At 41.6% G+C, this 27,913-nt stretch overlaps 3 protein-coding genes across 3 annotated transcripts; 1 reads left to right on the plus strand and 2 right to left on the minus strand.

Annotated features, from left to right (window-relative positions):
- Nucleotides 1–9,757: 9,757 nt before the first annotated feature.
- MELLADRAFT_72880 (uncharacterized protein) lies at nt 9,758–11,107 on the minus strand (the record flags this gene model as incomplete). The annotated part of the gene is made up of 1 exon (XM_007414766.1): nt 9,758–11,107. A coding segment is annotated over one exon (1,207 nt), but the record flags the coding sequence as incomplete, so codon positions are not given.
- A 3,037-nt stretch (nt 11,108–14,144) lies between these two features.
- MELLADRAFT_110544 (uncharacterized protein) lies at nt 14,145–14,867 on the plus strand (the record flags this gene model as incomplete). The annotated part of the gene is made up of 2 exons (XM_007414676.1): nt 14,145–14,315; nt 14,532–14,867. 2 exons carry the CDS (start codon nt 14,145–14,147, stop codon nt 14,865–14,867), a joined length of 507 nt encoding a protein of 168 aa, XP_007414738.1.
- A 1,685-nt stretch (nt 14,868–16,552) lies between these two features.
- MELLADRAFT_91747 (uncharacterized protein) lies at nt 16,553–18,824 on the minus strand (the record flags this gene model as incomplete). The annotated part of the gene is made up of 6 exons (XM_007414765.1): nt 16,553–16,914; nt 16,981–17,287; nt 17,372–17,739; nt 17,813–17,892; nt 18,043–18,085; nt 18,176–18,824. The coding sequence occupies 6 exons, from the start codon at nt 18,822–18,824 to the stop codon at nt 16,553–16,555; spliced, it is 1,809 nt and encodes a 602-aa protein (XP_007414827.1).
- Nucleotides 18,825–27,913: the final 9,089 nt, after the last annotated feature.

A 27,913-nucleotide genomic window follows, 5' to 3' on the forward strand; every position in this document is an offset into this window, starting at 1 on the left:
CTAACCTTTCTAAGCCACATGTCTGGTATCCCTCCTGGACTGTGGTACACTTGACCTATTGCCACTCCCATCCTCCCATTTTCATGGGTATACACAAGAGCATTGGAAGGGCTGTGAAAATGTTTGTACACACTGGCAAGTATGTGTGACAACACAGTGTAAATGTCATCACAATCGACCCAAAAAGTGTTTGCACATATTTCCTTGGAAGTTTGCATACATACACTCCATTTTTAGCAAAGGTGAAATCTTATCAATCTTTATGCCAAAGGTGATGATTCATGATGCAGGAGCGTCCCATAACCTCCCTTTACGGCAATGGTGATAAGACATTCTTGATATTCTCATAATAGAAAACCACTTCCTTGTGTATCAAGTTTTTGAATTGGGTAGTATTCTTTCATAAAAAACATGATACAAAGGAGATAAGTGGATTGTCTTGCAAAAAAACATTCACACAAAAACAAAAACAACCTATTTTTGAACATCCAAATATAAAACAGAAGGAAAAGGAATATATATATATAATGAAATTGAAACAAAACAAAATGGAATCATTGATCTTACACTTTTTGTAAGACTGTATAGAAAAAGGTTACACACAAAATGAAAAACAATTTAAAAATGTAAATGAAAATAACAAAACATATGAGAAGGTTCTTTTTAACTTTCTTGAATGAGAGGTTTGTTTCTTTTATGGTGCTTTGACATTGCTGCTATTGCTGGAATTTTAAGAGCATCACCATCAGACCATGTAAATTGACAAATGCAGGTTGTATTCATGTTGCATGGGAAAAAATCCAAGCCAACAGACCATGTAAACAGCCTGTATGGGTTACACACTGTCCAAATCTTGTCTGGGAGAGTGCAAATTTGGATGGTGTGCAAGCACCCAAATATCACCAAAAACAAAAGGCCTGTTGAACCTTTGGCTTTCAGTCACCAACATAAACCCATGATTTGATAACATTCTAGTTTCCAATCACCTCCATTGGGAATTTTTTTGCTTTGCCTTGTCAGTATTTACACAGCTGTGATTTTGTCAACCTCAGGGCAGATCTGTGATGCAGGCCGAGACCTGTCAAACAGTCATTGTACAGAGAACTTCTTTGCACACCAATGGTGGAGATGCTCTATGAAAGAGGCCTAAAGGGCTATGCTACCTGGAGAAGCAAAGCAGAAAGGCAAAGCGGTGTATCCCAAAATGAGTTTGGATTGTATAATATTTGAATATACTCATTATCACATAGTTGGGAGAAGGTGTGTCAATAGTGAAACACAGTGATATTCTGATAAATGTGAGTCCCACAGGCCAGCCAGGATATGTTCACACCCCTGTGAATTGCCTGGTATACACCAACCGGTTATTTGCCACCACAATGTGCCACTGTCTTCTGACACACTTGGTAATATGTGCATTGACCCCTTTGTGTAATATCACCAAGCCTCATCTAATCTATATCTGACAATCTTACCCACTCCCTCTTCATTTGCTCCAGTCAATCACCACAAGCCACCTATTTGCTTTTTTACACTTCTGATCAACATCTTGCTGGACACCACATTCAGGACAATGTTCAATTTGGACACCTCGTAATCCTTCCATTTTACCCTCTCTGGCCCAAAACAGTGCTACTTGTGTGCTCAAGGTGCCAACATCACCCGCAACTGAAAAAACGGCTAACTCTTCCAAACATTATTCATTTTCTCAATCTTGCAAGCAAAATGTGTTATTTATTTTGATCAATCATTTTTTTTCTGACTGGAGTTTATTTTGTTGTATACAGAAACTGAAAAAACCAAATAGATATATATATCAACCAAGAAAACTGATCCAATGGTTTGATAGTTTGGAGGGAAGGAATAAATGGCATACTTCAGGGAGACATTGAATATGACTCTGTGAGGTCTGAAAAGGTTTTTGAGATATTAAACAAAATTACTACTTCTTTTGTCAGAGACCTCAAAGAAATCGTGAAATACATTTATACTTTATTTAATGCTGATTTCATCTTGTGCAATATCTGGTCAACACATCAGGTTCATGAGTATGTAGTCTCAATACCTCATGATTCTACAAGCCAATTTCTAAATCACTCATAGTATTGAGTTCAGGTAGGTGAAGCTCTTTGAGGGTCTGGGTAGGAATTAGAGGTAGATTGGGATTCTGGATAAAATATCTTGGAGCTGATGAAGACATTGTATTTTTTGTTATCTTCTTGATTTAAAGTGCTTTTGATTTTAATTACTAGCCATGCTCAAATTTGACCTGGTTACAAAAAACCTGGTTGACCCAGTTGAATTTTTGGCTGTGAGCTGTCAAAACTTGATACAAACAGTTACTGCAAAAAAGCAACTAGGTCAACTGGTTTTTCTTGAAGCCAGGTCAACTTTGAGCATGGCTATTTAGTATTGCACTATTTGACTTTTTGCAATATATGTAGCCACCATACACAATTGTTTGTTGCCTATCAAAGCATGGACTAGTATAGTACTATACTGATATAGTATAGTGCAGGTTTTGACTATATTATAATATACTATTTTGAAAAGTATAGTTAAAAATACTATAGTATGCTTTGAAAAAAAGTACAGTCAAAAACTATACTGTACTCAGTATGGTGCTATACTGGTATAGTATAGTATAGTGGCCGTGTTGCCATTACTTTTCCTTTCATATTTAACTGTTGTCTTAGGTTAGCTCAAAGGTCTGCATACCTAAGAGTTGTGGAGAAGAGTGCTTACACTTTGCACTGGTTTTATAGGTTACTCTGTGTTCTTATTCTTTTACATATACTTGGTCAAAAATTCAGCCCAGAAACATGTGAGAAAAATAATCTCTACACAGAATGATAGACAGAAATACAAAATAAGAAAGACAAATTAACAAACAATGTTCATATTGTGTACAAATTGAGCGCACAAAGAGACAAATGGAAAGGGTGAAGAAAAAGAGACCCTTTCCTAGTGTGGCTCTAGTATGCTGATATACAAGTGTGAGTTATGTAATAGTACATAAAAAATTATACAACAAGAGCAGGATCTCATGATCCGTTGAGAGGATAGACAGATAAACAATAGATGGTCCAAGTTAGTTTGGAACACACACATAAGTGATAAGAAACCAATGGAATACTACAATGATCCCATAATGTCATGTAAATATTCCAACAGTTTACAGTGGATGGGCAAACTTTTTCCTACTCTGTGATATTCATGTATGCCAAGATGCTGGTGTACGTATAGCACATAGCCAATGATCCTGTGTCATCACAGGCTTGCCACAATCTCCCATCATGTTGATCATTTGGGGCCATGTGAGATGTAGTACAAGTGTCCTAAAAATAAATAAAAAGGGAATAGATATGTCAGCTTCCTATCTACAAACACAAAAGACTTCAGAGCATACTACAGTCAAAGCTTGGCTGGGTTCAAGCTGTTGAGCTCACTTTAAGAGTCTTTTGGCTGGTAAGAAAAGTCCAGATGGCGTACAATGGATACTGTCCAATTCCACACTCACAGACCTATGTTGTTGTTGCTGAAATTGGCAATCAAGACATACTAAGGGTGTGTTCACTTAAGCAATTTCTGGTGAGAAATCACATTCTGCAAAATTTAAAGTGTCTATTTGGTGGTGCATGTTTCATTTTTGCATTAAAAAATTTACAGAATGTGATTTATGGTCAGAAATTCCTTAAGTGAACGCGCCCTAATAGTGATACCCCTGGTTTGTCTTTGTGAAGAGTTCCTGAGTATTATCCAAAACACCTGGGACAATTGGAATCCATCTTCTCCAAGTTTATCCAATGTGTATGCACAACCATGTTTTTGGGTATTTTGTAATCTTTGTCAAGATAAACCAATGATATTCTCAATGTTAGAGATATAAGATGTATGGATCTACCAGGATCCAACAATGAGCTTCAAGGGATGAAGATGAAGGATGAATTATCCACCTTCAATTTTTGTGAACATTTTTTTTGATGTCCCTGGCTCATTTCACTCTCACCCAAACCAGTGGTCTGTCTAAATTTGGATTTCATCCAACACAGGACCTTACCAGGCGGTTTCCAGCTTTGATTATTTGTTTGGTGTTTTTTGAGACTTTGGGCATGTTTCCCAAAAACTCTATTAATGGCTTCAAGTTTGATTTTTTTTTCATATTTTTTCAACAGACAAGTTGTCCAAAAAAAGCTTCATAGAACCAACATATTTTACAACAACAGGCAAGTTGTTGTAGCATCTAACAATGCAAAGAAGCCAACTTGAAACCTCGTAATTTTTATGAAAAGCAATTTTGCAGCTTTGACCATAAAACAAAGGAATCCTGTCTTCATAAATTTTGGCACAAATTTGGTGAATTTGAGATTTCTTGAACAACATCCCAAATTTTTATGAGCAGCAAATTTACACAAATTCACAGCAATAGGAAAACCCAAACAACTATAAATCAAAATACCCTAGCCAAACAACATGAGGTGAAAAATCAAAGACAGGTGTCAAGATTGTTACAATAATTAGCAAAAACCCACAAAAGAAACCAGAATATTGATCAATGGGTTCTCAAGAAGCTGTTGATTGCTGTTGACCACTGCTGACCATCTTGTTTTATAAAACATGAAATCCTTTTACAGGATTTCCCCAATCTTTTAGGCCACGTTCACTTAAGCAATTTCTGGTGAAATTTTGCATTCTGTAATGTGCAGAAATCACATTCCGTGAAATGCGTTTGATACGTTATTTACAAGCATTCTAGAACTTACAGAATGCTTGTAAAATGTGATTTTTCATCACATTTCAAGAATCCAATCCAAGTCCATTCTTCTACATAGAATTCACGTTCTGTGATTTCTTTCGACCCTTTTCTTTCAAAGCTGTTTTCCAAAATCAGCCAAAATTGGACAAGTCCTTTTCTATCGCACTGAACTTGTCAAATTTGTGACAAGTCCCACTCTAACGCACAGATCACAAACCCCTCAACAATCTTCTTCCATCACCTTCTTTCACTACACAAAATGTCATCTTTACCGGGCGGTAAAGAAAACTACTGACATAGAAAAGTCCTGAGGCAACAGGAAGAGAGCTAAAAATCTGAAAAAATATGCACCTTGTTCCTAGATGTTGGGGCGTCATGACGAGTATTTTTTTGTATTTTACACACAGATATTGGTTAATGTACTAACAATAAAGGCTGAGAATCATCAAAAACCCACCTGTAACAATACCTGAAATTTGGCCCTTGACTTTGAAGACAGGATTTTGGAATCTTCAAACATCAATAACTTTTGCAGTTCTGAATCAAATCACTCAATTTGAAGTGCATTGAAAAGGTGAGCCTTTCCTCTACATTTTTCATTGAGACATCACATCTGTAGCTGGTCTAAAAAAGATCCTACAGAGCTATTCATGCAGAACTGTTTGAACATATGTAGAGTGTTTAAATGACTAGATAGCACCTTACTAACATTAGTAAGTGTGAAGGAGAATAGTTCAGCTTTTTAATGAACCAAAAATCGAGTTATTTGGAGCAGAATTGCAAAAGTTATTGAAGTTTTTAGACCACAAAATATTGTCTTCATACTCATGACCCAAATTTCAGGTATTGTTACATGTGAGTTTTTGATGATTTTCAGCATTTATTGTTAGTACATAAACCAATATCTGTGTGTAAAATACAAAAAAATACTCATCATGACGCCCCAACATCTAGGAACAAGGTGCATATTTTTTCAGATTTTTAGCGCTCTTCCTGTTGCCTCAGGACTTTTCTATGTCAGTAGTTTTCTTTACCGCCGGGTAAAGATTACATTTGGTGTAGTGTTTCACCTTCACCATCGTCCAAATTCCACTCCACTCAACCACAACTCAATGCCTTGATCTGGAGATAGCACTAACAATGAATTGGAAATTGAGCTAGCAAAAGAAAACAAATCAAAATCAAAATTGAAATTGAAATCAAAATCAAAATCAAAATCAAAATCAAAATCAAAATCAAAATCAAAATCAGAACCAGCCTCTCTGAGCAAGTCAATTAAAGTCAAAGACAAGAACAAAGATGAAGGTAGTAAAGTTGAAGATGATAATAAGGAAGAAGAGGAGGGTGGTGGTGCTGTATGGACTCAACAAGAAACTCTCTTTCTCATTGATGAGTTCAAAAATCAAACCGACTTGGGAAGAGGGAACGATGGTGGCCTCAAGAGCGAAGGCTGGAAGCATGTATTGGTCAATTATAATGATAAATTCAAAGTCAAGGTACCTTTGTCCAGATTAAAAAATCGAATTCAAAAGGTATGGATTGTTCTTTACCTTTACCTTTATCTGTTCCTTTCCTTTTCTCGCTACCCTTCCTTTCCAAGTGGTGCAGCTCTGACAGGATTCAGGCTGCTCAAAACCACATCTGGGTCGATTTGGGGATTGACAGGATTCAAGCCCAAATCAATCTCTCTTCCATATCTTCCACTCACTCCCATCTTTCTTCAAAACCACATCTGTTGTCTTTGTACTCACATTTCTCTTGCTTTCATTTGTTTCATTCTCTCGATTTTATTCATTTTATACATAGTTAAAGAAAACATATAAGGCTTTTGACAAGATCATGGACTCGTCTGGTGCTCCAGGAACCACCACGGTCACTGGTGAGGTCTATGCTAAGAAAGATTGGTGGGATCGTTGGATCAAAGTAGTAAGTACTTTGTGATCCTTTCATTTGTAGCTTATTGATCTAATATCTGCGTGATAGGATGGGAACAACAACGCAAAACCAATCCGTAATGGTGGTTTTCCAGCATATGAAGCTACATCACGAATTATGCCAGAGAAGAACTTACGAGCCAATGGTAACAATGATTTTGGGACTCAAAGCAAGAAGAAAAAGGTTGTCTCCCCCAAAAGCAGCGATTCAGATGGGGATGAAGAAGGTATATTCTATCATCTCATCTGAATACAATGTACTCTAATTTGAACTAACTAATTTGTGGTTTTAACTGTGTTACATCCCATCCAAAAAAGGTTCAAAAGGGGATCCATCTCAATCTCACAACCACTCTGATTCAGCAAAGGATTCTGACCTTGAGGAGATTCAAGCTAATAAGCCACCTCCTTCAAAAAAGAAGAATACCCCTGTAAGATACCTTCATTTTCTTTTCTTTCCTCTTCAATCGTTTTGATTGTTTGATTCTTCTTTCTTTCTATCTTTTTCAATCTAATCCATTTAATCTTTTTATTCACCTTACCAAGAGAGGGAGCACTAGCAGGTTGTCTGGTCTCACAGCAGCGGAACTTGCCCTTGACCCCGATAGCGACGACGACACCCCAGAAAGTCGATTTGTACGCAGCAAAAGGAGCCCAACTGGTGCCCAATCTTCAACTGTGAAAGATCTTGAACTACGGGACCCAAGCTAGTTTCTGAATCAATCAGTCAAGCTGTTGATCGAGTAACAAGTATGGAGGAAAGGAATGAAAGCAACAAGGTGGCTGTTGCTAAAATCAAGACTGAACAACACCCAATGCGAAAAGAAGCAATGATCATTTTTAATAAGGAATGTAGAAAGAAATGAAAACCTCAACATATCATTGTAGCAGTAAATGAATTGAAAAAAGATGATACAGCATTGTTTTTCTACCACATGGATAAAGATTTTTGGTGGGACTGGTTGAAGAGTGAAGCTAAAATATTGGATCAGTATCAAGAGATAGATGAACATAATGGATAGTATCAACAGTTTTCTGCTCTCCATAGGGTATCTTCATATTTGTTTTATTCATTTCATCGATTTTATTATTTCATTTCATCTTGTGGTGTATCTCAAAAATGAAAATTACAGTATTTATATGTATCATGTATCTTACGAAGTAAAGCATATACATTGTAAAGTAATATATATTCTAAGATTTTCTGGGTTGCATTTTTGATGAAACGATGAGCCCATTTAAACTTGTCTACGCGCAGCTGGTGCATTAATAAAATCATGAAACATCCAATTGGCAAGGTGGTCCCTTTGTTCTGACGCTTGAGTACGTTGGTTTGAGTTAGGCTCGGCCCAGTCTGGTTCACCATTATCATCCGCCATCCTCCTTCCCAAGCGCTCCTTCAACATGTATTCCACATAAAAGTCATCTTCTCCTGATTCAATGTCAATGATATTGTGCAGGACACAGCAAGCAATGACTATCATCACTTGAGTCTTATATGGGTAAGATGGCATCAAAGCCAGGATTGGAAATCTCATTTTTGAGACACCAAAGATGCGTTCAATGACAATTTGAAGTGCGGAATGTCGGTGATTATAAAGTTCTTTGGCGTTTTGTGGTGTCAAGTTGGAATTCTTCCATTCCTTGAGGTGATACCGCACTGATCGATAAGGTGTTAGAAAGCCTGGTACGTTGGCATAACCAGCGTCGGCAACATAGAACCGATCTGAAATGAACAAATAGATCAATATAAAAGTATGATGTTTTGGAAAAAGGATTGAAACTATCTTACCTTCAGGAACTACAAATCTTTGCTCTTCAAGTGCTCAATGAAGAACACGAGCATCAGCATGTGATCCTTCCAAACCCGCATAAACAAATGTGAACATCATGTTGGTTGAACACCCGGCTAGAACATTTTGGGTCAGAAGCCCTTTTTGGTTTCGATGGGCTGGATGTCGATCAGTGGGAACAATACAAGGGATGTGGGTGCCATTGATGGCACCCACACATTTCTCAAAGTATGGGAAGAAGCGTGGGTTATTCCAAATTTCCTTTGGACAAATTTCTCCTCCAGTAGGCTGGACAATATAGATTGATTCAAGAGATGCAATGGCATGGCAGACGTTGTTGAAGTATTTGCTGATGGTGTGGCCAGACCTTTGAAAGCGCTCTCCAGCTACTCGATTGGATCCAGAGTTTCCAACAATATATAAAAAAATCATAACTTGTTCTTCCACCATAACGCTCCTCTTGCGGTGGATGAAAAGCTTGCCTTCCAGGGCTCTGATCAATCCCTTGAAGGCAAGCTTATCCATTCGACATAACTCTCGAAATCGAACGTCGCTGCCTTCCAGGATCTCATGTGTATACTGATTTCCTCGAAGCTTTGATGTTCTACAGGGCTTCTTCTGGGTGGTTATCGAAGCAAGGTAATCTATTCCAGCCTTGATGACAACATTGAGAAGCTCAATTGCAGGTCGAATTGATACAGAGGACATGTCAGAGTTGGAATCGGACAAACTTGACATTATGACAGCTTGGGAAGGATGGTTTGGAGGATCAAAAGGTCAAAACCTTTCTTCATTGCAAAGCTCAAAACCGTTGTGAATTTCAAAGGTTCAAAACGGTTCTTAATGGCAATCAAATCAAACGCGTCCTGATCTATTTTTTCACACTTTTTTGAAAAACATCAAATTTCACTTTTTTTTTTTACAAAAATCACTTTAATACATGTATTAAAGTGGTCACCCCAAATGCGATTTCAAGAAATCCAGCCTAAGTGAACGCGGCCTTAAGGAAACACCGTAAAGATCTTGACCTGAACCCCCCTACTGTTGTATTTTTTTATTAGTGACACTTGAAAAGGTGTTCTGATTTATACTTTTTCACCTCCTTTACAACAGACAAGGTGTTGTAATGTAAATTGACCCAAAAGATGTTCACTTGAAGCGTTTTACTGTACCTTCGTGAATCAGTCCACTACATGGGAAACATTTGATCTGGTTCTTTGTGCCAAGGTGTTGACCACCCAACTGCACCTTTCTTATTGATCACATAATGGTCAACCTTGTGAACTCAAAGTGTTACATTGCTATGCAGTAGCCTTGTTTCATCATGCATATGTGTAACTCCTTCTACAGCACCGCTCGATCAAGCTCAGAAAAAGTAAAGCCTTGAGTTAGATTACCAATAAAGCTCCATATCTACTTAACCCATCGTAGCACACTTTGATAAAGTCCCCTTTACAAATCCTAAAGCCCAGATTTGTGTATCAGAGCGTGAAGTAGATGAACAAAGAATCTGATTGACCTCCGGATGAAAAGATATAGTACCTCCACTTGATGATCTTTTTTGGTCATTACCCTCTCTAAAGACTTTCATCAGATTTTCAAGACAGTTAGGTTCCGCAGCAGCTTGACTAGCTTTTCGATGGCGTTCCACAAATCGTTCGATGAGAGATAGGTGTGCTTGCCATGTAGGCTGTCGAGGAGTGGTCTCAAAGTTTTGGTAATCTGATTGATCAAATCCGCCTACTTGATCTCGATAGGGACAGTAATCACGATGTGAGGTCAAAAGGTTGGTAGGTGGACGGCGCGGAGTGGAATCGACGATCTCTGTTGGAGTTGGGATGAGGATAGACCAGAGGCCTATCTGGCGGTGACATAGCTTGCATGAGAGTGTGCGAGAGCTAAGTGCTGATGAAGGACGTCCAGATGAAGACGATCTAGGTGTGGCTGCTTGGGGGGCACACGAACGAGAGGTAGGTGTGCCAGGAGGAGAAGGTACCGAAGAATGTTGAAACTCAATTGAGTCAGGATACCAGCCAAAGAGAGCAAGAATGAGAGTTGACGCAGAAGTGACTCGAGGTACTGATTGGGGCGTTTTGTTAGTCAAGATCTTTGTCGCCATGAAAAGGGTATCGATAGCGACTTGAGCTAATGGATGTTCTGTATTCAAGGCTGTTGTCTGGGTTGTTTCTTGTGCAAGTAGTTGTTCAAGGTTGGCTGCAGTCTCAATAAGCTCGGAGGCCGCTTCAAAGCCTCCTGAGCAACGTAGTGCACCAGTGTAGATCGTCGGTATACAACGTCGTTTACGCCAAGGACAAGAGTTACGGTGTTCTTCAACGCGCATCCGGCAGCCCAAGTGGGTAAGGCGTACACCGCTCGCAGAGCTCCAACCGGTATCTGACTGGGTTGAGGGGATGGCCAAGACCCAAGTTGCTTGACAAGATTCGCATTTCATTCGATTTTTGGTACCTGACACACTAGTCCAACCAAAACTAGCCAAAGTCGGGGGGGAAAGTGAGGGTGGTTTTCCAGCAGGATAATTGGAGAGTTTGAAAGTCGATAACCTTTTTAAGAAATCAAACAGGTCATTTGGATGAACATCAGAATGGATTTGATCATTTTTCATTGTACTGTATTCTGATTTAGAAGATCGAGTTTTGAATTTAGATTGTCTTTCACGTCGACGAGTCACTAGTCTTGAACGAGCTGCTTCCAAGGCTGGTGTCGAAACCGTAGATTTGGATGGATTGGTCGGCTTGTCACTGATACTTCGAATATAACAAAGAGTACTTATGTCAGAAACATTGACAGGGGATCCAAATTAGGTAGATATAATATGGTTGGTCAGAGGGACTGACTGATTGTTGAGAGACGAATTAGGTTGAAGAGATGATGATTGTTTAGGCTGAGAATGACTAATGAGCTGAAGAGTTCGAAGAACATTCTCGAGTTGTTGATCTGAATTCTTGCAAGCCATCGTCGATGATTAGATGTCTTGACGGCGGAAGAGTGAAGGGGTCTTGAGTGAAGTTGGTCGAGAATCAAGATGAACTGAGAGGCAACAAGTTCTTGGGACTTGGCTCATTTTCGGGAACAATGGGGAACCGGGAGGTCCCTGACAGTGCTGACTGTCAGCTGACAGTAACCGCTGTCACATACCTTTTGCAGACCTTTAAACCCCGTGAAATCATCTAAAACTTTCACACCCTCTTTTCTTACGCGTCACACCCCCGTCACATGTTTTCTGACATCCCCATATGTACCTCACCAGATCATTTATAAAGATACAACATCAAGCTCATTTGCTTGGTTGTGACCAACCAGAGAGGGATATTTCTCTTTTCTCGTGGCTTATTAAAAGATTGATGGGTTTGTCTGCACTTTTACTTGAGACACTCGAGCTCACAGAGTGATGATAATATATACATAGATAAGCAAACCCAGAACGATTGAATTGGGAGCACTCTTGGGAGCGCGATAAGATAATCATTGATCACTTTTATTGTCTTGATTATTTGAAGATTTTGTTGGAAATAGTTGAGCAAAGTGCTTATAGGTCAAGAGGTGTCCAAAAGTGTTGATCTAACTGGCAAAGTCAGTTGAGTGAGGTTAACTTGACACATAAAGAAAGATCAATGAGTTGAATCGATTGTTTCTCAGCTTACCTTTAAAGTTCATTTATATTGTCAACATTAATCTGCTGGATCCATTTCTTGGGAAGTACCTTGAGCTGAAACCACCGTCATCTCAGTGGCGAGTGTGGTGAACCGTATGACATTGGCGGGGGTATGGTGAATTGGGGGAGTTGATTTCACCACCCTGTCCTGAGTCTGTCTCGTAGATGGCAAAAGGTGGCGACAGGTGAATGAGGCAGTTGTGTAGGTTGTATAAAGCCATTTATCTTATGGGTTTATACTGTGCTGACAGTCAGCATGTGTCAGCAGGTGCTGACAGTCAGGGCCCTCCCAAGGGCCGCGATCTCTGTCATTTTCGATCAAATCAAAACCTGAAGACCAACATCGGGTTATCGGTCCGGGGCCAGGCCTATATCCGATTGTCAACATCCGTCCAAAAGTTGCTTTGTGGGTTTAGTTGTTGTGTCCCGGAGATCACGTCCTTCGGGAACACTTCAGGATCCGGGTTTTTGTCCTGATAAATCCTGATAATCTGATAATAGTGGCTCTCAAACCTGCCCCAGTTTTCAAAAAACCCAGTTGACCCAGTTGTTTTTTGGCAGTAACTTTGTGTATCAACTTGACATTTGTTGACAGCTCCCAGCCAAAAATTCCACTGGTGCAACCAGTTTTTTTGAAACTGGGTCAGGTTTGAGAGCCACTAATGAGGACCCCGGCAAACCCCACGAAAGCCGGTTGACATGGGAGGTATGAATTTTCGGGGAAAAAAAAATTGACATGGGTGTGTGACAGGTATGAATCTGATTTTTTTCAAAAAATGGTGGTTGTGTGGATGTATGAATTTCACAATCTCCAAAATCTGTGAAATTGAACGTAGATGTCACAGGGGTATGAATTTTGCTAAATTTGGGGGGTCAACAAAGACTTGTACCGCTTAGATGCACGGCAAAGCTCGCAGTTTGTGTTATTTTGAGCAAATTTTGACTGAAAAAAATATTTTTCTCCAAACATGCCAGAAAAAGTTGTCCAATGTGGAGGTCTGGGAGGTATGAGGACTAAATTTTGATTGACCACACCCTTGGAAACCCCCGGGACGTAGGTGTGAAAGCTGTATGAAACCAGGATTTTTTTAAAAGATTTTTTTAAAAAAGACATCTTTTTTTGGGTATGAAAAAGGCCAAAATCAGTGATTTTAGACAACCCACTTACCTAGGACTTTGCCGGGGTCCTCACTAATGATAAAATTCTGATAATACAGCGTACAGCGCCCCTGATACAAGCAATCTTACAGACTACACTCAGCATATTACATAGGTAAGTGTAAGTCCATGCTACTGTCCAAAACCTCAGCATTAGGTCATGACAGGTGTATGTCACTCACCTGTCCCACCTTCCCTCAATGAAACAATATCTTACCTCCCATCAGTGTTTCACCGCAAAATTCTTTTTTCATCACCACGACGCAATTCCGAAATACACCACGGACGCAACCTACACCACAATCAAGGACATAAATAGAAACCTCGACCATGCCTTACCAACTCCATCGTCTGTTTTCTTGCCAGAAATACTCTCCGTGGGCGACTTTCCACATCCACAATCTGCCTCCTCGCCTCTTTGAGCATGTATTCCCCGCCAAATTCCAGCGCCAGTCTCCACACACAACTCTCACCCTTCACGACCTATCTACTGGTGGCTCCATCGAATTGATTTTCACATCCAAATATCATTCGCAGTCTCAAAACCAACTAGCACCTTTCACAATTGGTCCCCTTTGGTCTTCACATCTGATTATTCCGACCACCAGCTCCAGGAGTGGTCCCCAATCTTCAGCATTCACATTCTGCGCACATCACTTGCAGATACATCTCACGCTGCAACCTTGGCCTTTGGGCCACTACTACATTGATCATAGACTAACTCGACAACTATCCCAGTCAGTCTATCTCCTTCATCCCCTTTTTGTGTATGGATGTTGACACATCCATATTGATTTCAGGTTGAGTCCAATTTCCTTCCCACATACAACATGGTTGTCGCGACCCTAATTCACCCTGAATATGTCTTTGTCACACCTGGGTACCTTCCTGAACCCCCTCAACCAGGTGCCAAGGCTGGCCAGCCAGTCGGGATCTACTGCCCAACCTGCCATGCTGGCCTTAAGTATTGGACTCCTAAGGCTGACGCGTGGTTAATCGGGGTATGTCACCGTTTTTTTCCTCTTTTGCTGATACTCATACGCCCATAACAGTGCCCAAGTAGCCAACAGCACAACATGCGCACCTGGCGCTGTGACCAGTTCAACCACGAACAAACACTCATCAACCTTGGGGTTGCAAGACCCATTATCTCAAGTTAAAAAGATTGGGGCCCTTGTATATCACCCGCTGGGCACGTACTCAACCCGCTTCCAGAGCCCCCCACACCAGCTTGCGCACAAGAGGTGATTCCTTTTTATAGGCAAGTACTCCAACCACAACCCCGCAAACACCCTTTCCAAGGACACGTGATGCAAGGCCCTATTGTGTCAAACACTCCAAGCTGGTCACCACCACTCTATACCCCCACTGCTAGCTCATTGCTTCCACCACCTCAACTGTTGACTGCACAATCTACCGCCTCAACATCTGGACCTCACCTCAGTACGCCACCAATTCCTTGCAAGAGACAATCACAAGGACCTGTTTCAAAGGGACATTGGAACAACACTAACAAGGAATGTAGATTCAAATTTTGTCAGACGGTATGGTAGCTTTCATCTAGATACCCCTGAGATGAAGTCTTCAATCCACAACCAGCAAGCCAGCCAGCTAACACGTGGTCCTTGTTTTTAAGTACTGCATTACTTACAGACCAGGTATGTGCCGTACACACCCTTGCCCCAATTCACAGGCCGATGTGCATCCCTACACCCGACCACACACATCAACTGCAACTCCCAATTCCACCACATCATCCAAACCTATCAACCCCAGGCAAACTCGTTTGGAGCCTTTCTGTCACCAATGGGCACAAAGCTCTAACTCCTTAGGACGCACCTGTGGCTACCTGACCCTACTGTATGACCCCAATGAAAAACGGGTATTTTTCAGCGGAGTCACACCCTACTCTTGCAGGCAGACTCGCCGCCGTGCCAGACGAGTCTAATGCCAATTTTTTCTATAAGTCTTTGACCTGCCAGACGAGTCTAATGCCAATTTTTTCTATAAGTCTTTGACCTGCCAGACGAGTCTGCAAGCTTAGAACCCACAGACTCGCTGGTCCACTCGCAAGCCCCGTCTGGCCAACTCCCAGACTTGCTGCCGCGTCTTTCCCACACCAGATCAGTCTGCCTCGCTGATCCAGATCAGTCTGACTCACTGATCCTACATAAGTCTGTCACTTATCACTCCTTTTCATCACGCTCTTCCATCTTCAAAATCACAACCAACCTTTTCAGTTCAAATCTCAACTCATTACGACATAACCATTCAGGAAATGACTTGTCTTCCCAAGCCTGTACACTTACTCAACCAACTCCAACCCTGGCTTCATACTCTTCATATTGATCCAAATCACTGTTCTCATGTTCTCATTTCAAACGAGCCTCTTGTTATCGAACAAACCGATCAAATCAATCAGTCAATCACACCATCCATCTTTCATCATCACTCACACACCCAGACATCCACTGAATTTCATCACAATTGTATTGCGGATATACATTTTTGTTTCTTTTTGATTTTCAAAACTAACGATTTTCTCAATAACAATTTAAGCTCATACTTGGTCTTTCATCATCCAACTTTCTCCACGTACTCAAACCTCCTCCGCTAACCATTTGATTGTTGAAGTACTACATTGTCGATATAAGTCATACAAAAACGTACCCGAAGAATCCCCACAAATCCATGAGTGACAGTTCTTCCAAAAGAAGTTATACAATCAAAGTTGAGATGTGCACACTTTCAAACATCAGCATCAGTTCAATCTTCAATGATCACGTGTCCTACATTTCATGCTTTACATCCAACCTCACATTTGAACATCTTACTGTACTGTAACACCAGATTGTGGTATTTTTAAGTTCAATCTTTTGTTCGTAAATTTGAACAGCTTACTGTACTGTAACACCAGATTGTGGTATTTTTAAGTTCAATCTTTTGTTTGTAAAAAATATACAGAAACCTTTCTCTCAAGGGAATGTTTTGGCCACTCACTTGGTGCTCACAACAGCTGAGAGCAATAGTACAGCAAGAACAATAGTTATTTCTCAAAATTGTATTTTAAGTGAGAACGGGCCAAAAAAATCAATCAAACACATAAGGAAGTGAAAATACAGAAGATAGTGAGACAACCTCTCCTCACTGATACCCTGTAACAAAGCATGAAAAAATGGAACTATAAATCAAATGCTAGATTGATTATGAATATAAGGAAGTTAGAAAAATCCTAAATCTATGAGTCGACAAATCCAGCCCACTCTAATCCACCCCACTCTTCAACATTGTCAACAAACGTGTCATCAACATCAGCCAAGAGGTCACCATTGACACCATCATCAGCGGGCTGTGATGGTTCTGATTGATTGTTCTCGGTACCATCCGATATCTTCTCAAGTTTGAAAAAGCCTGCATTCACATCGTCCAACCAGAGACGTCGCTGGGAAGTCTTCATTTTGTCAAAGCCCAATGCCAAGACTTCAGTTGATAGTGCTGAACCGGGGAGTTGAATCACTCGTAATGAGAACTTATCCTCTGCACGCTTGACAGGGTCGGGTCCGCAAGGAAATCCTTGGACGTCCATCTTCAGTGCTGTTTCTGTACATAAAAGACAATGAGAATGAGTGAGTTTGTCATCAGATCAGCGGATCAAATCGTGCTTACTCATCTCAAGACGCAAGCGGTGTGATAGTTGTCCTTTGAGAACATCACTTGGCGAAGGTTCCTTAGCCCTGACGAGATTCTTCTTCCCAGTCTGTTTTGCCACGACCTCATTGACCGAGAGACCCTGGATATGAGCAGCGAAAATTGTTGGAAAATTGGCCTTAGTTGTGACATAGTCGGCCATGTCATTGTGTGAAGTGAATTCGCGGCACCACCCAGGGTCTGAAGATGATCCTTCGGTGGCTGCATAGTTACTTGAAGCTATGAGGTAATAAGAGAATGACATTCGATTGGATTTGTTTGCAATCTGGATATGCAAAGAAGGCAAAAAAAGATATAACATTAATTGATACGTCAATCAACAAATCAATTTGAATAAAATATGAAAAACCTGGTCATGAAGTCGCTCAATACATCTTAACAACTTGCAGTTGTATTCAGGAAGGGTTTCGCCGTCTGCCACCCCTGCGGCCACTTTGGCATATACCTTGGCGACTTTTTCTTTACTTACCATCTTGTCATATAATGTCTGCAGCTCTTCTCTTTCTTGAGTCGGCAGTTCATCCCAGCTTTTCTCATCTTCATCTTCATCATCATCGTCTTCATGATCATTTGGTTTAGGTGGTGGAGGCAGGCCAGAAAGAGCATAGAAAATTCTTGGATGGAAAACACGTCGACGAGCGAGGGGAAGCGCAGTCCATAATGCTCCAACCACCTTGTTACAATTAGACAAAACACCGGTTTGTCCTCTGTGAGACACTGTCATGAATACGAGTAATTGATACAATGTAAGCAAAGATCATAATTATGCAAACAAGAACAATTGACTCACTCTTGGGTTTGCCCCCTTCCTTAGAATAACTCATCCAGAGATGGTAAGCATCATCACCTCGTTCTCCACCTAACTCGCCACTGATGCAAATAGAATGAATTTGATTGATATAGAGAAGGAAAGATACACAGAACAGAGAGAAAGAAGAACAGAGAGAAAGATCAACAAGATGAAAGACGGAACATTAGACAAGACAATGATCAAAAAGGTCAAAGAAAAGATAGACTCACATTGACTTGTTGAGGGTATAACGAGACACGTTACCCATCATAGCTAGCATGGCCTTGTGCCGTCAATAAAGCTTCTGGATAGCCTTCAATTCGGTCTTGATGTGAGGTGGGACCTGGTTACCATTCTTCTTACCACGTATTTCAGCCGTGATTTTGTATTCAGGCCAATCATCAACAAGTTCCTTGTAATTTTTAATCGTTGGCATGGTGGTTTCAAAGTGTAATGCGTCTTTGGTTCTTTCAGTCTCATTGGCGGGATTGTGAATTCTAAGACGTTTGGCACGCTCGTTTGAAGTTGTAGCCAATGTTGATATCAATGATAGTACATGTTTTCCTTGTCTTTTGTCATTTCTTGCACCGGTTTGATTGTCGATCACGCCAATAGATTCTTCTGGCTCTGTATCAGAAGAGCCTCCTTGATAGTCTTCATCCCGGTCATCAGATTCTTCAGAGCTCATGTTGGCGTTATTGACTGAAGCTAATGGTTGTGTTAGTCGACAAGTACTACGTTTGCTGCGTTGAGACTGAGCCGGAGGAGATCCATTATGGGAAGGAGTTGGTTGTCTGCGCTGAGTTGCAGAAGAGGATGTTTGTCGAGGCAAATGAGGCCGTAAGGCACAATTGGGGGAAGGTAAGTCAGGTGAAGGACAAGGAGGGGCATGTGCTTGCTGGGTGGTCAAAGCTTGAGGTTGTTGAGAAGAAGGTGGTTGAGGATTGGGTGGTGCTGGTTGAGAAGATGGTGGCGACTTATGTTTTGCTCCTGATCTTGTGATTCGAGCCATACCGTCTAGATGATGAAGTATGGATTGATACTACTACGTAGCTTAAAAGTTAGAGACAGTTTGAATTTATTCAAGTGAAACAGCTGCTTACCGAGTAGAGACAAAAACGTTGAAACAGTCCAAACGGGATATATCGGAATGTTGATTCAAGAACTTGAGGATATATATCGAGATTGGGAGTATATAAAGGATCCCACTATTTGGCGCCCGCTCGAGTAATACCCGAAGCCCGCTTTTTTCGGTGCTTTACCCGTGAAAATCATTCATTTTTCAAAGAACCCGGACCCGCCTCAGCCAAATTTGGCCGCAGCCGCGTCACTTCCGGGCTCATACAGCAGCTCGTGCCCGCTCGGAGGAAACCGGGCTACTGAATTCCCGGAAGTGGGCAATAGTGGGCATCCAAGCTCATCCAAGTGGACACTTGTGTTCTAAATCCGGGCTGAAAGACCAAAACGAGATACGCCGCCAGAACTAAGACTGCCCTCAAATTCAACCCAGCACCAGCGATTCAACTTACAAGTTCATTCAACCCACCATCCTCAACAAGCCTTGTCCCAAGATGGTAAGTCTGTTTCATCTCTATCTCTCCCTGCCTTCTATCTCTCTCCCTGCCTTCATCCGATCAAGTAAGTAAGTTGCTGACCATCTTCTGATCACAGCCGTCGTTTACTTTTGTCCATTTCCCTTGTCTTTTCAACTCCACCGACCCTCCGATCCTAAACATTGCATTCATATCTTTGACGATGTCAATACCAGGACCTTCTACTTCGACTTTGAAGAAAAAATTGGTGAACCGTAGTGCTCCCCAAGGCTACCCAGTCTATCCACCGTTTCCACCTCCACCTTTTATGTACCCTCCTTACTGGCCACCATTTCCGTATCCATCTCACCAAAACGATACTGTAAACCATTCAGCCCTTCCACATTGGCCATATCCTCCCCCGTTTCCTTCTTATGGATCTCATTTACCTGGCTCATCATTTCACAATACGGACCACGATGAAGACGCCGCTTCCCCATCTCAACCCGTTCCTAGCTTTATTGAGTCCAAGACAAGCGTCAAATCGGCTGTTACTCTTAATCTACCGACTCAATCCGCTCCTGTGTCTCAACTTTCCAATCTTTCTCATCCTGCCGAGTTTCCTACATCTGCTCCTCTCATTGAAGACAAGACTACCTCCAATCTTTCAACCACGACTTTGAACTCGTCGTTATTCAACACATCAGCAGATGCAGCTCCTTCTCACCCAACACATCCAATACCGATAGTCAATCAGCAACCCCCTATTGATGATATGGACGTTGATGCAATCAACCTACAAGCTGAACGTGACGAAGAATGCCCCCCCATTGGTATAACTGCTGTTGTTTCCAACTTAATTCACACCAAGCTGACAGCAATTCGATCTCTTCTATGACCTTTTGTGACACGCAGGTGTTGAACCAGTTCGTCTATTGGAATCCCCACGATTCGGGAAGCGTTTTGTGGCCCTTGAAAGCGGTGTTATGTATTTGAACGCGGTAGCTAGGCATCAAGGATATGCAATTGCTATCAAGAGCCACAAGGGCGATAAGCAACGGAAGGCACGGGTCTACTTCAGATGTTCACTTGGACGCACTGTCTCGTCAACCGCTAAGGTCCGTGAAACCTCGACAAAGATGACGGGGTGTCTCTTCGAGATATCACTCAATTACCATCAGAAACCCGCTCGATGGATTGTCCAACAGGACTTGAAGAACCCTGACAAACACGAACACAACCATCCTGCTTTCGACCAGCCACATAATCTTTCAAAAAACCGGCAATTCTCAGACCATGTCATGGGTCAAATTGACACACTATCCTCAGCTGGGTGTCGAGCCTCACATATTTGTTGTCTCATCAACTTCCCAGCAGGTTCAGATCCTCTAGTTCGAGATATTCACAACGCTCGATATCGGCTGAAGACATCTTGGTTGGCTGGGCGTACACCCATCCAGGGTTTGTTCGATTTGATTTCAGACGCCAATTGGGCCTTTCGTACGATGACGGCACGTGATGGAACATTACAGTCCTTGTTTTTGGCCAGCCCGCAAGCAATCACTATGGCTCGTCGGTTTCACACCGTCATCGGTCTCGACTGCACCTACAAGACCAGTCGGTTTAATCTCCCCCTGCTTCATATTGTCGGCACATCCAACACACACAAAACTTTCACCGTGGCCTTATGCTTTATGCACAACGAGGTTGAGGATACGTACGTATGGGCTTTGGAACAGTTGAAATCGGTAGTTCATGATCCAGTTTCCAAAGAACAACCACCAACCAGCCAACCAGAATCAAGCTCTCACTCCGACCCAGACACCTTGGACCTTTTGAAGACATCCAACGCCAACAATTCGCAAGTTACCACTTCAAATTCGATTTCAGTTGGTATCGAAACAGCTGAAGACAAAGCTTTCACCTCCTCCAACAACTCAAAACTTCCAAAGACGTTTTGTACTGATGCAGAGCCTGCCCTGTACAATGCGATTGGGAAAGTTTTTCCAGCTTTGACTCATCTTTTATGCATTTGGCACATCAACTTCAACATAGGTAAAAATTGTAAGAGCAAGTTCACCGGTCCTGAATTCACCGACTTCATCAAGCTTTGGAATTGGTTTATGCAAAGCACGACAAAAACTGAATACGACGAAAACCTTGAGGCAGTCAAGAAGATGGCTCATCATCACAAAGTCTTGGAATACCTGGAAAAATCATGGCTTTATCGAACTGACAAGTTTGTGGCACTATTCACATCTCAGACCCCCCATTTTGGGAACTCATCCACATCTCGACTCGAGGGCGGCCACCGTCGCCTCAAAGACTTCCTAGAGGGCAACAACAACGATTTTGTCACCTGTTTCAAGGCTTTCAAGCGTGCCGGGGATTCTCAATTCGACGAGATATTCATTTCGACAGGAATAGAAAGCCAAAAGACTTTACTCGGCCTACCCAACATGTTCCAGGAACTGAATCGCACAATCTCACATTTTGCGCTGAAAAAAATCAAGGGGCAGTATGATTTGATACCCGATTCTCTGAATAGGACTTGCACGAAGACCTTCCGTGGCGTATGGGGACTGCCGTGTTCGCACAAGATTGCTAATGCCTTGACGGAAACTAAATATATTCCAGCATCCCTTGTTCACCAGCAATGGCATATGTCCATAGAGATTTCCCCACGTGATCATGGAGAGCTACTGAAAGCTGTGCAATCAAAGTTTGACCACTTAATCAACCTGCCCGAACATGCTTTGCGGAAGATTTATGAAGAGCTTGGAAAGCTCGCATCTGGTCGGTACTCACTGGTTCCTATTGCAAACGCCGCAGTCAAAGTCAATCAACGAGGCCGACCTCGTAACAGCCAAAAACGCCCTGCTCCGTCTGAAAAAGGAAAAGCAAAGAATGCACGATGGAAATCAGACTTTGAGATCGAAACGGTCAAAGAAGCAAAAAAGGCTCAACCTAAGAAATGCGGCTATTGTGGCAAGCGTAACCACCGCTTAACCTCCTGTCCCCGACGTGCCAAGGATATTCTCAACAATCCAGATGAAGACCTAGCCGACGAATATTCAGAAGATTCCGAATCAGACGATGATGACAGCGCTAGTATTGAGCTCGAAACAACTCACCTCAAACCAACTCCTTCTCAAAAACCAGCACAGATCAAACCATGTGACCCAGCTCAAGTATCATCAATTTCACAACAAGGAGAAGGCAAACAATCGGACCTGATGGTATCTCAAGAGATCAAAGCCAAGCAAATTTACAAGTGTAGCTTGTGCAAGCTCCCTAATCATCGAGCCAACCGCTGTCCCCCCAAGTCTTTATTGGCTCCCACATCATCATCCACGACCCTTTCTGTGACAGCATCAACCTCGGTCATGATTCAACCATCGACGTCAAACAACGAGTCAAGCACAGCATTGACCTTGAGCGGGTTGACACAACCCGCTCACGAAGATCTTCTGGAAATCGCACTTTCGGACACCAGCAGCATATCATTTGGGTCTTCTCAGTCGACCTCTGACGGACACGATCTGTGTCCTTTCTGCGATGACCCAATGCCACCAGAGCCTTCGAAGAAACTATTGAGTCTGAAGACGGTCCTTTTTGCTTTGCCCAACATACGCAAGCGAATAGGAGGTCATCGAGATGCTATGGATTTACCCGTGAGTAAGCTTTTGTGTTGATCTCATCGAGATAAATTGCTAATCATTCGGGTCACTCTTCAAAACGACAATTTGTGAATTGTAGTTTCCCCAAACTGCAGCTTTTTGTCATCTTCATCGTGAGGAAAAAGACGTGATACCCATGGGGATACGTGAGGGATGGCCTATGCAGATCAACTTCGAGTTATTGGAACAGTGAGTCCATTCTTCACCATCACAAACTGCAAAAGGTATTGAACCTAATAACCACAGTGTCTAGACGTATTCAGAAACATCAGAATCGTCTTGCCCAGATTGTCAAGCGGGAAATCCCTTCGTCTTTTCTCGATGTTGCCCAATCCCAGTGGAAAACCCAGGGATCACGGATGTTTAGTATGCTTGGCAAGTTTGAGGGATATGAGCTGGAGCAGCCCGGCTAGTTAGTTCAATTTTGACATCCTGTGCTTTTATGTTTTTGATGACTAACTAAACATAACCATTAGTTATGGTCAGATGGGTTTTTTCGTTATGTTCAAGGTGCTGTCCAAGATGTTCTTGGACACGGATTCTGTGACCACACTCAACAGCAAGCCGTTTCCATCGGATTACTTCCTTTGTCGCGTACTGTTGCCCGAACTCGCCCTATCCCTGATTGCCAAAGATGTGGGCCTGCCGGTCACCGATGCCAAAGTCATGATGATTCTCGAACGAAGCCGGGCTTTTGGAGTGGCTGTCTTTTCTCAAAATGACGATGATGTGCCTTTGAAGCTTGGTAACACAGAGAAAACTATTGTAATCTCATCCTCTCAGTCGTCAGATCAAGGAAACACCAACAAATTCAGTGCAAACTCAGACTCAAAACATCCAGCTCACAAAAGCCCTCTGACCTCGCCACAGGACCAAAAGATATTGAAGCAGATTCCACACTTCATGGTTCAATATGTCAACTCGATTTTCGATCCACCACCATTTGGAAACTGTGGGTATTATGCAATTGCCGCAAGTGTTCAATCCTACTCTACAGATTCGTATCTGCATGTTCGAAACAAGTTACTAGCCGAGCTCAGGGCTAATGCAAAAGACCACAAGGCTCTGATTTCCGTTGCTCGGACTCGGCCAGCCATGAAGACGCGGAATTATCGCCCGTATGCTGCCGAGGTAGTTCAAGACCTTCTGGTCCGACTGGATTGGAAAGGGCTTGAATGCAGTGAGCGATATTGGTTGCAAATGCCGTATTTAGGTTATGTGATTGCGAGTACGTACAATAGGCCATTGATCCAATTGGATCCACTGCCATCCAACTGTTACACGTTTTTTCCTTATCGGACCCAACCCAACAAGGAGATTCCTATCGTACTCGCATTTGTCAACAAACAGCATTTTGTGAGCTTAGCACCTAAGGCGGGCTCGATACCTTTTCCAGAGGTGTATGGTAAGTCCAACAACTCAGCCATGCTTGACACAACTACAATACCGAGTTGGGTCAAAATCTACCAAGATCGGTTGGATAGCTGGACTAATCACAGACAGTCCACCTAGTTTTACACACTTTCATGTTTTTCTTATCACACTCCTCACTCACTACACATCACACTTGTTACACTTGTCACACTCGTTATTATACTTTGTCTTTTGGCGTCTTGTCTTTCTTTCTTATCATGTGTATGCCCTTTAAGCGTGGCAAAGGAATGACAAATATTACATGGATTTCAAAGTGGTAGTCTACTGAGAGAGAGAGAGAGCCTGTGACAAGATGATGGACGGGCTACCTAGCCGCATCTGAGAGTTTTTGGAGTTGCTCAAAGTGCGCGGTTTAATAATTTTTGCTTTGCATTTCAAAACCGGGCATTCCCGGTTTTAAAATGGAAGCGGGCTGCGAAAGTTGAAAGCCCGCTGGGTTATCCGGTTTCCGGGCTTCGGATCTCGAAAAACGGGCGCCAAATAGTGGGATCCGTATATAAATGACACTGGAGAGTTGAAACTACGGCTTGATGTTCAAGTAAACATGAAATTCAGTTAGTGTGAAAAGGTGTGAAACTTACCAAAAGGAGCGAACACCGGAAATGTCGGAAATTGAATGATGCTTTGGCTTTGGAATGTTGAGGGACCCGTTTGGTGAATTGGTATGTAGTGAAGACAAAACAGTACAAGATAGTTTCACACACAACACAGGTCAAATTATTTGTTCTCATACCAAGTACAAGTGGTACCAAACTGATTTGTACCACAGGTAGGTTGTTGTTCATTTGAACAAGAATAGATCACAGGAGATCACACCTTAATCTATGGAACATAGACATTAAAAAATGACTCATGACGTGAAACAATGTTAAACTGATTTGTGTGAAAATGAGCTTCAAATGAAGAACACACCCTGAATATACTCAACTTACGATGAAATTTTAACAATACAATGCGTGATTATATTTGTAACACAACTAGGTGAACTCACTTACATTTTGTGTGAAGATGAGCTGCAAATGAAGAACGCACCATGAATATACAATATTCAATGAAATTGTAGCAATATAAGTATTACATAATTTGTAATTATAATTTTAACTTGACTAAGTGGACTACTCCCTGGCATGTGAATTCTAAATCATGAATGGAACTTGAAGCATAGATATCATCTTTTGAAAATATGATGCTTGGAAACACAAGTGGGAATTCAAAACAGATGGACTTCCAATTTGATTGGAAGTTGAACACCCACGGGAAAATCAGCATCCCCTTAAAGACTTTGAGGTGGATCAAGGCATAATGTTATGGGCTCGTCTCACGGGAGGTACTTGTGGTGGAATGAAGGAAGGTTTACCAAGCAATCAAGTTATGATGTTGATTGTCGGATGAGGAGACAACTACAACGTTACGTAAGACAAGTTATCTAGACATCAATCTGTGACATGTATCATCACGTGTGTTACATATGTGAACCATAACACATAAGTCATAAATAAAAAAACGAAAAATGGTATAGGTGCATAAGAAGTTGCAAATCACAAAATCTGATTAGAGAGACCAGCCTTGAATATCAATTTTGCTTAACATGGCAACAGCTTGAGGCTTTTCAACACCTCAATCAAAGACTTTGATAGGGGTTGAGGTTTGAGCGGGAGATGGGAAGTGGATGTACTGGGGTATAAGTACCAAAATAGGTGCCCAAATGAAGGATCTGAGTAGAGAGACTGGCCATGAAATTAGATTTTGCATCACAGGGGGAAACCCTGAGCCTTTCCTTGGCTCCATTCCAAGACTAATCAAGGAATTGAGGTTTGAACTGGAAGTGGGAGCATGACTAAAACAGGGACAACTGTTCCTGTAGGGAAGATAAGGTCAAGTTTGGAGTAGTTTCAGGTTTTGTGAGGGTAACTTTACAAATGATAGTTTTTTTGGTGTTACCACAGCTCTCCATCACAATTTGAATCACTTTTATGTACAATGCGGGTCAATTGTGGGGGTCCATGTGAGTCATGGAGTGTAAATGAAACTTTTGCAATATGTTTGATGAGCTCATGATAGAGGTAGATTTAGACTCAGTGAGGATGGATCCATCATTGGTCAAATTTTTGACATCCCCGCATTTCATGATCAACACCATAATGACTATTCCATATCATTATTTCTCAATCTTGGTTGAATTGGTTAATGACATGGCTCCAATAAAACTTTTTTGTTCTGGTAGCTGGGTCAAATGTGGAATCATTTTCAAAATCATGCATGAAATTTTCATCTTTTTCAGCATTTACTTCCAGTCTCATAGTACTCTATGATAACTTATGTCATGTTTTCTATAATTTCATGAGGCTTATTGAATGACGGTGCTCCAATAAAACTTCCACAGTTTCGAAATTGAACCGGAATTGAAGACATATTCTTGATGTCCCAACATTACTGCATGATTTTTTCAACTTTCTTCAAGAAAATTTTTTGACTTTTGAAAATTTGTATTTTTTGGTCCAACTGACCTTATCATTCTGTGTTAAATGCCACTTGTGGTCTACTTCCACAGAACCATGTTTCCACAGTACTCACAAAACAAAGCAAGAACAATGGAGTCCAGTTAGTAACTCATGAAACCAGGACCAATTTTGGTGTAACTTGTAAACTGTCAAAGTTTTATTGTAGCAATGTCATCAACCAATTCCACCAAGATTGAGAAATAATGATATGGAATAGTCATTATGGTGTTGATCATGAAATGCAGGGATGTCAAAAATTTGACCAATGATGGATCCATCCTCACTGAGTCTAAATCTACCTCTATCATGAGCTCATCAAACATATTGCAAAAGTTTCATTTACACTCCATGACTCACATGGACCCCCACAATTGACCCGCATTGTACATAAAAGTGATTCAAATTGTGATGGAGAGCTGTGGTAACACCAAAAAAACTATCATTTGTAAAGTTACCCTCACAAAACCTGAAACTACTCCAAACTTGACCTTATCTTCCCTACAGGAACAGTTGTCCCTGTTTTAGTCATGCTCCCACTTCCAGTTCAAACCTCAATTCCTTGATTAGTCTTGGAATGGAGCCAAGGAAAGGCTCAGGGTTTCCCCCTGTGATGCAAAATCTAATTTCATGGCCAGTCTCTCTACTCAGATTCTTCATTTGGGCACTTATTTTGGTACTTATACCCCAGTACATCCACTTCCCATCTCCCGCTCAAACCTCAACCCCTATCAAAGTCTTTGATTGAGGTGTTGAAAAGCCTCAAGCTGTTGCCATGTTATGCAAAATTGATATCCAAGGCTGGTCTCTCTAATCAGATTTTGTGATTTGCAACTTCTTATGCACCTATACCATTTTTCGTTTTTTTATTTATGGCATAGCAGGTGCCAACATCTACTTTTGATCGCAGACATTCTGGATTCAGCATTGGCCTTAATACCAATCAGAGAGCGTCTG

Source organism: Melampsora larici-populina, assembly GCF_000204055.1.
Source record: "Melampsora larici-populina 98AG31 unplaced genomic scaffold MELLAscaffold_45, whole genome shotgun sequence".
Classification (NCBI taxonomy): domain Eukaryota; kingdom Fungi; phylum Basidiomycota; class Pucciniomycetes; order Pucciniales; family Melampsoraceae; genus Melampsora; species Melampsora laricis-populina.